The sequence below is a fragment of the Perognathus longimembris genome, chromosome 2, assembly GCF_023159225.1.
Source record: "Perognathus longimembris pacificus isolate PPM17 chromosome 2, ASM2315922v1, whole genome shotgun sequence".
In the NCBI taxonomy this organism is placed as follows: domain Eukaryota; kingdom Metazoa; phylum Chordata; class Mammalia; order Rodentia; family Heteromyidae; genus Perognathus; species Perognathus longimembris.
In genome coordinates this window covers 40624929-40637207 of record NC_063162.1, presented here as the reverse complement: position 1 = coordinate 40637207, position 12279 = coordinate 40624929, and the positions used below count along the sequence as shown (strand labels likewise).

Genomic DNA, 12279 nt, shown 5'->3' with positions numbered 1-12279 from the left:
TTTGGATGCAGCTGGGTGCTGGTCGCTCACATGCTCACACTTGTAATCTTAGCTACTCAAAAGGCTGAGATCTGAGGATCAGATAGCTAAGTCTGCAAGACTTTATTTATCTCTAACAATCAAATGGCTGGAAGTGGAGCTGTGGTTCAAGTGGTAGAGGGCTGGCTTTGAGCATGAAATCTCAGGAATAGTGTCCAAGCACTGAGTTAAAGCCCCAGGACTGGCACCAACAAACAAAAACTTCACATGATTTTCTTAATTGACATAAGTACATAATCCACCCCAATTATTTGCATTTGAATGTCAAATTTTGTCCAGTTGTTTATCTCTGTCACCTTTTAGCAGATAACCTCTCTGAGTATTATGTGAAAGAAAATAATAATACTACCTCATAATTTAGTTTACAAAGTAAATTATTATCGTAAATGTAAAGCTCTCACTGTAAGTACCTAATATTCTCTGTTAGCTAAGCTCTTCTTTTTCATTCCTAAGATCAATAATTTGTAATATGGCAATGACTGGGGTCATGTTTTAATGTATATCTGAAATGAGTGAGGCAGTGTTGTTTGCATATAATGGAGGAGGCATGCATGGCCACTGAACATCCTAATGCACTCAGTATGCTTCAAAAAAGAATGATTTATCTAACAGTGTTAAAAGTGTCATTGTTGAAAAACTTGACTCAAATATCAGCCAATTTTAGTTTTCGTTTAAGATAATTTCAAAATCTTATATCTCACTCCCAAATTAAAAAGAAAGAGCCAGGCGCTAGTGGTTCACACCTGTAATCCTAGCTAATCAGGAGGCTAAGATCTGAGGATCACAGTTCAAAGCGCTCCTGAGTAGGAAAATCCATGAGATACTTATCTCTAGTTAACCGCCAGAGAACTGGAAGTAGTGCTGTGCCTCCAAATAATAGAGTACTAGCCTTGAGCAAAATTGCTCAGGAACAGCACCTAGGCCCTATCCCACCCCCACCCCATAGGAAAATAATAAGTTTGCTGTTGATTTTTTTCTTTAGTACAGCTTTAAAAATTCTTACCCTTCATATACATATATATGTATATATTTGCTATATTTCAGCCAAAATTGCCTGGAAAAGAGCAGTAAGAGGAGTCCGAGAGATGTGTGATGCATGTGAAGCAACATTGTTTAACATTCATTGGGTCTGCCAAAAATGTGGATTTGTGGTTTGTTTGGATTGTTACAAAGCAAAGGAGAGGAAGAGTTCTAGAGGTTGGTTTATAATATAATACAGATTGAAATTTTCTTTAGGATTGTCTACAGTCTCACCTTTTTTTTTTTTAAGTAGTTTTCCTTGTTTAAAAATTTTTTGTGGGGACTGGGAATGTGGCTAAGTGGTAGACTGCTTTCCTAGCATGCGGGAAGCCATGGGTTCAATTCCCCAGTACCACATACACAGAAAAAGCCAGAAGTGGCGATGTGGCTCAAGTGGTAGAGTGTTAGCCTTGTGCAAAAGAAGCTCAGGGACAGTCCCCAGGCCTTGAGTTCAAGGCCTAGGACTGGCCAAAATAAAATAAAATAAAAATTGCCCTTATTTTTTTTCCATGTGTCCTTCAAAAAAAATTGTTATTATAAAAGTGATGTACAGAGGGGTTACTATTTCATAAACCAGGTAATCTGCACATTTCTTTTTGGACAATGTTACCCCCTTCCTTTGCTGTCTTTCAGTTTTTCCTTCCCATTCCCTGCTCACAAGTTCTGTTGTTTATTTTCAACGTAATGTCTTTGAGTATCATTACTGCATTTGTTTATACTTTGTCCCTCTATTTCAGTGTCTCCCTGCCCCCCCTGCCAAGGTAGAAGACAAGCAAGACAAAAAGAAAGAAAAAACTTTCCATTTCCTAGAATTCATTTCTATAATTATTTTATATGATCAGCTATAGTTTATTAAGAGCTAAGTTTTCTACTTTTTCTACTTCTTTTGGTCTATAGAAATAGTTTGTCAGTATAGACCAAGTTTAGCTTAGTCTTAAATGTTTTCAAATTACAATGTATACAAACTTTAAAGTATTTGAAGGATCTCTTAATTTCATAATCATTCATATAATTCCAACTGATACTTCTACCTATTGGTCTATAACATTAAGATTGTTCAACAGTTGGCTGCTATTACTGGTATCAATTGCCCCTACCCCTTAGAGAATAAAGAAGAAATTTTTGTATTGAAACTTTTTTCCTGTAATTTGTAAGCAAGTAAAATGGCACTTCTACTTAACACAGCCATGAGTACTGCAGAATTGAAAAAAGAAGTAAACGCATCAAATATTTTAGGAAACGCTTATCTAAGGCAGTTTTGGAAGTGGCACTCTAATACTGTTATCAGATTCCTGTTACGAAATGAGGGAATTAGAATTATAGGAATCTTAGAAGTCAGTACTTAGTGATACACTAACATCTCAGAACTTGAGATGTTACTGTCATTCTAGGAACCTCTTTGTTTCAGAGTTCTGTATCAGGAGATGATGACCTTGATTTAGCCTCAGTATCTTTTCTCTGCAGTATCTTCACCCTCTTTCACCTTTTTTTCTTAAGTATTATTCACCTGCCAAAGAACCCTGAGCATGTAAACATATGTGTAGACATTTACAGCTGGGTTTTTCTGGGATATGCAATAAATGTGAATAGAATGTTAAACCATACTAAACATGTATTTTGGCAGTTAAATAATTTTAGGAGCAGTAGATACAGCTCAGTAACACAGTACCTGCCAAAATGTGTTCAAATTCTATGATCAATCCCAGCACCACAGGGAGAGTATGTTTTTTTATTAATCCCTTAAAACTGTATTTTATCTTTGTTGATAAAACTAGCTGTGTTGTTACAGAACTTAATGACATAATATGTATTTTGTATTCCTTTTTACTAATCTCATTAGGTTGTTTTCCCTTTGCTAAATTAGAATTCATTGTAATTTTGCTGTATCACATATATCAGTGTTAAATATTGAAACAGTAAGCAGATTTATGTAATGATAATAAAAATATAAACAAGTTACTATGTTCAGAAAGAAAGTTAACTTCTAAAGATAAAGCTGTCGTAGATTCTTTATGTGAGTTTTATTTTATGTGGATTTTTCCTGAAGCAAGCTTGAGGTTTTTTTTTAAATAATGAACTTGTTGAGCTTTGATTTACATAACAATTAGTTCTCATTAAAGTTATAAAAGTTTCTCTTTGAGTTCAAGGTACTGAATAATTCTTCCTGTGTCTGGCATGCCCTACTGCTTATACCTCTAATGTGTGCAATGTGTATACTTGCATGGAGTCTTGCATAATGACAATTAAAACTAAATCGCAGTAAAAGTTCCTGGAAAGAGTTATTAGCTTTATCATCAAACTTGTGTCAGGCACAAATTCTGCTTAACATAGAATATAATTAAACTACAAAAGCAAATTACCTACCCAGAAGTGCAGAAAATCTAAACGTTACTAAATATGTTGATAACAATGGTGGTCATTTTAGAAAAGGGCTGTTATATCCATTTTGTGATGCTGATTTTACAAAATTAATAATAGTGGAATTGTCTTTGTTGACTATGTCTTTAAGAATCAAATACTGTTTAGGCCCAGTGGCACTTACCTGTGATCCCTACTTTCTGGGAGGCAGAGATTGATAGGACCATGTTAGTGACCAGGCAGAGCAAAAATAAACAAGACCCTCATCTCAACAAACAAGCCACCCATGCTTGTGGATACCTGTTAACCAGCTACATGGAAACCTAAGTAACAGATGGAGGTCTAAGCCTGGCCTCAGGCCAAAAAGAACAGTAGGAACCTATCCAAAACAAATTACTAAAGCAAGAAAGGGCTGAAGTGGCTTAAGTAGTATATGATCACCTACCTAGCAAGCCAAAGGCCCTGAGTTTCAAACCTGAGTCAAAAGAAAAATAATAAAATATTAGAAATCTGTCATTTGTATGTGTGTGTGTATATATATATATATCAATATCAATAAGCTCTTATGTCTAGCCACCAAGTTTTATTCATACAGCGTGACTTAACAGAAGTTGTTACCTTACAGATAAAGAACTGTATGCTTGGATGAAGTGTGTCAAAGGACAACCTCATGATCATAAACATTTAATGCCAACTCAAATTATACCTGGTTCTGGTAAGTAGATGTACACATTCTACATAACCACTAAAGCCAGTATTATCTTGAATTGTGTTGCTCAGTTACTGGAAATCATAGGAAAACATTCCAATTTCGATAATAGAGGTAGGGAAAGTTACTAGCTGGAACTGGGGCAGACCAATGAAAAGGATTAATGAGGGTGAATATAATTGTAAAAATTATATGCTTCTTTGTAAATAGAACAATGAAACCTAATGGAATTGAAGGAATCAGGAGAAGGGGAGATGAGGGTAGACTCAAAAGAATTGAGTTTGATCAGAGTCCGTTGTGTGTGTGTGTGTGTGTGTGTGTGTGTGTAAAGTGGATTTAAGTCTTTGTATTTACAGTGAAAGCTTTCTAAGAGTTTTGAACATGACTCAACTTTCAATAATTTGGTTAGGTCATCAGTTCTGTGATATTTAGCTACTTAGAAGTGATAGTACCAAGTTTTAAAAAAAAGGTATTAACAAAGTTAGGAGGTCACTGGATTAAAAGAATTCCTAAATTATAAATAAACTATAGTCAGAAAATACTTTTATGCTACTAGTGGTATTCTTTTCATTAATTACTATTTTATTTTGTAGTGCTGACAGATCTTCTAGATGCCATGCACATTCTTAGGGAAAAATATGGTATTAAATCACATTGCCATTGTACTAACAAACAGAATTTACAAGTTGGAAATTTTTCTACAATGAATGGTGTATCTCAAGTGAGTAAAAGTAAATACATCATTAAATTAGTTCTGATATTTGAAATCTAGTGTGGGACTTGCATTTTATGAATTAAGTTTTCTCTGTCATTGTATAAATTATTTATAACTATTACTTTTTAACTGAATAATTTGAAGAAACAGCATTTAAAAAATTCAACTTCCCTTGTAGGTTTTACAGAATGTTCTTAATCACAGTAATAAAATTTCTCTGTGCATGCCTGAGTCTCCGCAGCAGAGTATTCCTCAGAAATCTGAAAGTAATGGCAACGACAGTCCAGGCAGTGACGTAAGCACAGAAAACAAGTTAACTCCACCAGAATCCCAGTCACCACTGCACTGGTTAGCAGATCTTGCAGAACAAAAATCCAGACAGGAAAAAAAAGGTAAATTAATGAGTTATTTAAGTACATAGATAAAGATGATATTGCTACCGGCAATAACTTGTTGTACATTACTTTTTGTTTTTTTAGAGTATTAACTTTAATTTGCCTTGATCTTTAGCTTTAATTGTAGCTTAAAGAAAACACTTTAGGGCTGGGAACATGGCCTAGTGGCAAGAGTGCTTGCCTTGTATATATGAAGCCCTAGGTTTGATTCCCCAGCACTACATATATAGAAAAAGCTGCAAGTGGTGCTGTGGCTCAAGTGGCAGAGTGCTAGCCTTGAGCAAAAAGAAGCCAGGGACAGTGCTCAGGCCCTGAGTTGAAGGCCCAGGACTGGCCAAAAAACAAAACAAAACACTTTTCAGGGCTGGGAATATGGGTAGTGGTAGAGTGCTTGTTCGATTCCTCAGCACCACATATGTAGAAAAAGCCAGAAGTGGCTCTGTGGCTCAGGTGGTAGTGCTAGCCTTGAGCAAAAAGAAGCCAGGGACAGTGCTCAGGCCCTGAGTTCAAGCCCCAGGACTGACAAAAAAAGAAAGAAAATACTTTTCTTCTTTTACTAAGAACAAGTCCTTCAAAGATCACATCAAAATTTAGTTTCACAATCACTTGTGGTTGAGCTTATTGATACCACGTGAACACTATGTTTGTAGCTTAACTATATTTTCTGCTTGTCTTAGCTATAGGCATTTCTCATTTGTGTCTAGTATAAATGCAGCTTGCTACACATTATTCGGGAAGGCCTTTTCATATTTAAACAGACTCCATTTTGAAGGATTTTTAATACATTCTCTGTAGTTTGTCTAAGTGAATAAATCACTAGTACTATAGAATTTATTTTTCACTGTAAAATGTATGGTGCCTGTTTTTTCCTACTTGAGTGTAGAGTATTAACTTAAAAAAAAACAACTCTTTTTTAAGAAGACAAAGAATTTGCCCTTGAAAAAGAAATTAAAGAAGAAAAAGATGATGATGATGATGATGATGATGATGATGATGATGATGATGATGATGATGTTGATGATGATTCTCCAAATGGTAGAACATCACCTTCTGTGTCCCAGAATAATGAACAGGGCTCAACCTTAAGAGACTTGCTGACCACAACAGCAGGGAAACTACGTGTGGGCTCTACAGATGCTGGCATTGCTTTTGCACCAGTGTATTCAATGGGCACCACAGTGAGTATGATGGCAAGGGCTTTATTTGTTTTTGTACATGCTGGGTAAGCAGTTTACCACTGAGATATACCTGCAGTCCCTGGGTTTTAATAAGGGCCTTAAGTTTAGACACTTAATGACTTGGTGACTATCTGTACAGTCTAATAAAATGTATGTGGACCAAATTACATGTGCCAAATGGCTAAAGATCTCATTTGGGTTCTAAGTTAACTTGGAAGTAGCACTTTCCTCCTTCTTTTTTTTTTCCATCCAGGTAGAAGTTGGAAAGAAGGCTCTTTGAGACCTGGAGAATATTTAGATATATATACATTTCGAATCTCAAAATCATTTATCTAGTAGAACAAACAAAACTATATGGAAGTGACATAAAATGATTAGACACCAAGTTTTTATTTAATAGCTCATCAGAAAAAAAGGAATGACAGAATATTAATGATTGCTCATATAATTTTTAGTGGTTTTCAAAAATAAATGGGGGATTCTATTCCTCCTACCTGCACACTCTACCTGAGGTCTAAATCAGTGTAGAAAGTGTTTCTAAATTATTCCAGTCACCAAATTTCTGGTCCTGTAAAGGAAAGTATAGGAACATATCAACTAGCTTAATTATATTCCTGAATGTGTATTTTTTTCCATTTTTGTATTAGTAAAATGAAAGCTTAAAATAAACCTGTGGTATGAAAATTGTATATTTTCTATAAAAAAAATTTTCAGAAGCTTTTTTTTCTCCTTAATTAGGGTGGCAAAAGTGGACGGAGTATGCCTAATATTCTTGATGATATTATTGCTTCAGTTGTTGAAAACAAAATTCCACCAAATAAAACATCCAAGATAAATGTAAAATCAGAATTCAATGAAGAATCTAAAGAGAGCCAAAGTCCTGCTATGAGTGAAAATGACAAATTATACAGTGATATCCCACATTCTTGGATTTGTGAGCAGCATATTTTATGGCTTAAGGATTATAAGAATAGTAATAATTGGAAGCTTTTCAAGGAATGTTGGAAACAAGGACAGGTAAATATTTTAGGTTGATTATGTTAATATTCTTCTGTACCTGAAGATTTTTAAGGAGGAAAAATGTTTTCTCTTAGTGATAGAAATATACAGGAGAGAAAAATAAAACTGATGAAACTGAAAGAATTACCAAAGAAAAGGTGAACAAATGCAGCAATAGTATTCACTGTACATTGTATTGACAATGATGTACATCTTGTGGGTGGGGATGGGAGGGGAAAATGGATAAAGCAAGGAAAGGGATGGCATTGCCCAAAAAGAAGTGTACTCTTTACCTGACTTTTATCGCTGTGATCCCTCTGTACATCACCTTTATCATAACAATAAAAAAGTTTAAAGGGATAAGCAAACAAAAAAAGAATGATCAAATTATTACGGAATTTCTATGTGAGGGACAGATTTCTGTCAACAGGAAAACTGACAATTTGATGTATATTTTTGATCTATCAGTGAATAAACATACAGTAACGTTTTATACTAAAAGTGCAGTCCTTTTTCTTCAGCTCAATTACTAAGTTTATGTGTATTCAGATGTTCAAAATAGTAGTGATTTTTTGAATTATTAAATGTGTGTTTGTGTGTAGCTAGGACAAATGTGTGTGCTGTCATTCAACTACACTTCCAACCCAGTTCATCCAATCTTTTGTTGGTTTTATTTGGCTGTGCTTTGGCTTGTGCTCCAGCTCTAGCATTTAAACCATCCTTCAGGTCCTCTTTTGTCTTGGTCATTTCAAAATACTGTCACTTCCCCATGTTGGTGGAAATTACAGGAGCATGCCATTATAATCACCTATTGTGATTTCTCTGTAGCTGGCATAACAGGTACACAACACCTTGCTCAATTATTGAGTGAGGTCCACCTCAATAATCTTGAGGATTTTTATTTGACCCCTGATCAAGCCACTGCACTTGACTTGATCAAGCCTTGACTTAACTGTTACTATATTCTGCTCAAGTAAAATGATTTTGGGATAGTGAGTATGGCTCAAGTGGTAGAATGCTTGGCTGGCAAGCATGAGTTTTGTCCTGCAAAACCCTCGTACTGCCAACAACAGCAAAAATAACAGGTTTTGTATATGACTAACAATTATATGAAATGTTTGCTCAGTATTTCAGATGGCAGCTTACTATACAGATACAAAAGTTAGGAACAGATATATTTACATAAGAGTTTAATTTCAACATACTTCTTTCTGAAAACCTTTTGGGGGGCAAGGGTGTGAGGGTACTAGTCCTGGGGCTTGGACTCAGGGCCTGAGCACTATCCCTGGCTTCTTTCACTCAAGGCTAGCACTACCACCTGAGCCACAGTTCCATTTCTGCCTTTTTCTGTTTATGTCGCGCTGAGGAATCGAACCCAGGGCTTCATGCATGCAAGGCAAGCACTCTTACCGCCAAGCCATATTCCCAGCTCCCTGAAAAACATACTTGCTGTTTTATTTTCATTTATGCAACATTTACTGAGCATCTAGTTAGAGCCAGTTAGTCCTCACAAATAAAAGTATCAATAGGATATGTAGAAATGAAGATCATTTCACTACTGTGGTTCTCAGCCTTTTTTTAACTCATGAGTCTTTTTCAAAGTCCAATGACAGTTTAGTCATTCCCTTCCCCAAATAACATGTGTCTATGTATTGTATTCACATAAGACTTAGCATGTATTTTTTATTATGTCTTCTTGAACCCCTGATAGCATTACTAGACCAAAAGCTAGAGCATTTAATTTTGGTTAGGCCTTTTAGGTAGGAAATAGTCACATGATTGTTTTTATTTAAATGTTTAAAGAAATTTATGTAAGGATAAATGGAAACAAAAAGGAATGGCTAAATTAGTGGTACTTGTACAAAATGTGCTGATTACTACAGGATTAAGTGAAATTTTCCCAGGTGGGTAAGAGCCTGGACATAAATTCTGTTGTTTGGAGAATGCTACAAGTAGGTTTCTTACCTGAAAAACAAAAAAAAAAATGTTTTAGAGGAAAGGGAGAAGTTAAGAGAATGATTATGAAAGGCTCTTATAATACTACCACCCATTACTAGGTAGTAGCTTTAAGAATCAGAATCATTTTAAATAATTGTCAGCAAAACAATTGAAGTTAAATTATAAGAAGTCTGTAATAGTTCTTGAAGAGGGTGATGATAGTAGCCTAATCAGGATTCTCTTATCACTGCCTTTTTAAAAAGTCTATTTTTCCCAACCTGCTGAATACTGTTAACATATTCTGGCATAGGCTTTGAAAGTATTATGGGATGGACACTAAGAATTAGTTATCTAATAGCTGATATATTGTTATCCTACTGACAGGGTGTTTAATAAAGCATTCAACCAAGTAATTAACTAGACTTTGCTTAGGTGTTTGTTTTTAATTTTGTGATTACAAGTTGTAGTTTGAAATTACTGTGTTTTTTTATAGTCCTACTTTTTTTTTTTTTTTTTTTCCAGTCCTGGGGCTTTAACTCAGGGCCTGAGCACTGTCCCTGGCTTCTTTTTGCTATAGGCTAGCACTCTGCCAACTTGAACCACAGCGCCACTTCTGGCTTTTTCTATATATGTGGTGCTGAGGAATCGAACCTAGGGCTTCATATATACAAGGCAGGCACTCTTGCCACTAGGCCATATTCTCAGCCATTCCTATTTTTTAATTATCTTTGGTATTCTACCCAATATATTTTAGGATTCTTTTTTTTTTTTTTTTTTTTTTTTTGGCCAGTCCTGGGCCTTGGACTCAGGGCCTGAGCACTGTCCCTGGCTTCTTCCCGCTCAAGGCTAGCACTCTGCCACTTGAGCCACAGCGCCGCTTCTGGCCGTTTTCTGTATATGTGGTGCTGGGGAATCGAACCTAGGGCCTCGTGTATCCGAGGCAGGCACTCTTGCCACTAGGCTATATCCCCAGCCCTATTTTAGGATTCTTAACTTAAGTTCTCTATATTCTGAACTTTACATGTTTAGTTAGGGATTTTTTTGGTTGTTTTTTCTTCAGCATTGGTATTTGATCCTTAGTGGTTTGTGCTTGCTAGATAAGCCACAATGTGAGCTTACCCCTGTACTCCTAATAGTGGATCTTTTTTTAATATTTGCAAATAATGCATCAGATGAATTTTTAAAATATAGTTTATTGGGCTGGGAATATGGCCTAGTGGCAAGAGTGCTTGCCTTGTATACATGAAGCCCTGGGTTCGATTCCCCAGCACCACATATATAGAAATGGCAGAAGTGGCGCTGTGGCTCAAGTTGCAGAGTGCTAGCCTATGTTTCATTTATTATGATTCTTTAAAGAAATGTAAAATGTACTTTAAGTGATATGGTGATAAACTCAGAATGTATCTAATTATATTTAGTCTTCACTGCTCTCGTTTTACTTTTGAAATTTTACTATATGTATATGTAACAAAGAAATAGTTTATATTTGCTTTATAAAAAGTAGCCTATAGATAAAACAATCTTTCTAAAATTAATTTATATTGCTAAGATTTTGTTGATATAGAGCCTTTCTTTTCTTTTCTGAAAATTATCCTTTATTCCAAAAATGCCAGGGTACTGTATGTGGCATTTTTCTTATTCTTTTTCTTTCACAATGTACTGTAATATCTTTAGAAACAATTTTTAAATTATTTAGACTCAAATATTTCATTTGTCCTGAAACCTAATAACTGTTGTATATACATTTAAACAATCTTGCAATTTCTCTATATACATTTTAATTGTTATTTATTTATTTACTCATTAAGCCTGCAGTGGTTTCTGGAGTGCATAAGAAAATGAACATTAGCTTGTGGAAGGCTGAATCAATTAGTCTTGATTTTGGAGACCACCACGCTGATTTACTAAACTGCAAAGACAGCATTATTTCAAACACCAATGTTAAGGAATTCTGGGATGGTTTTGAAGAAGTTTCAAGTATGTTTTTTACACATTTAATACTTACTTTATCGTATATACCCAACAAATTACAGTTTAACAAGATTTTAATCTCTGAAACTTCTACATTTTATTATTTTTGGCTTTGATGAAAAAGTAGTTGGAAACAAATGGATTCTATCTTAATTTTGGCACTCTTTTCCTTTCACCTTACAGAACTCATTTAGTTAATGTTTCCTAATATATGGGGCACTTTTTGACAGTCCTATAAAATTATGGTATTGAATTACATAATTTACCTAAAACACTTTGAAAAGTAAGTGTAAATGTAATACTAATGTTAGCAAAGAAAGTTTATAAAAGGTACAAGTTTTTAGGGCTAGGAATGTGGCTTAGTGGTAAAGTGTTTGCCAAGCATGCATGACACCCTGGGGTTCAATTTCTCAGTACCACATACACAGAAAAAGCTGGAAGTGGGTGGTGCTCTGGCTCAAGTGGTAAAGTGTTAGCCTTGAACACAAAAGAAGCTCAGGGACAGTGCCCAGGCCCTGAGTTCAAGCCCCAGGACTGGAATAAAAAAGATAACTTTTTATAAAGATTCTGGAAGTGGGTAATTCCATGTCTATGGGTTTATTTTTTGTAAATAAATAGTCTAAATACTAGTTAAGTACACAGGAAATAAAGTCAATAAGCATTCGCTGAGCACATGTACAAAAGTTGAATCAGGCATTTACATTTCTTTTTCCTTGAACATTAATAAAAATAAAATCAAAGAAGATACTTTTAATAATTAACTGTATTTTTCATAGAACGACAGAGAAACAAAAGTGGTGAAACAGTTGTTTTGAAATTGAAAGACTGCCCTTCAGGAGAAGATTTCAAGACCATGATGCCTGCAAGGTATATTTTCGGCACTTTTCATTTTGACTCTTGTTCCCTCCCCCCCCCCCCCCCCCCCCCCGAAGTTCTAAGATTATCCCCATGGGTGGC

At 35.2% G+C, this 12279-nt stretch overlaps 1 protein-coding gene across 4 annotated transcripts in view; it reads left to right on the top strand.

The window, feature by feature from the left end:
* Jmjd1c (jumonji domain containing 1C) overlaps positions 1 to 12279 on the top strand; it is a 172889-nt gene that overhangs the window by 135800 nt on the left and 24810 nt on the right. For all 4 annotated transcript variants that reach the window (XM_048338856.1, XM_048338859.1, XM_048338857.1 and 1 more), the window contains 8 exons: positions 1084 to 1236; positions 4043 to 4132; positions 4720 to 4847; positions 5020 to 5233; positions 6155 to 6414; positions 7153 to 7431; positions 11160 to 11328; positions 12099 to 12189. In XM_048338856.1, coding sequence (XP_048194813.1) covers positions 1084 to 1236; positions 4043 to 4132; positions 4720 to 4847; positions 5020 to 5233; positions 6155 to 6414; positions 7153 to 7431; positions 11160 to 11328; positions 12099 to 12189 — 1384 coding nt within the window. The remainder of the gene's footprint in view (positions 1 to 1083; positions 1237 to 4042; positions 4133 to 4719; positions 4848 to 5019; positions 5234 to 6154; positions 6415 to 7152; positions 7432 to 11159; positions 11329 to 12098; positions 12190 to 12279) is intronic.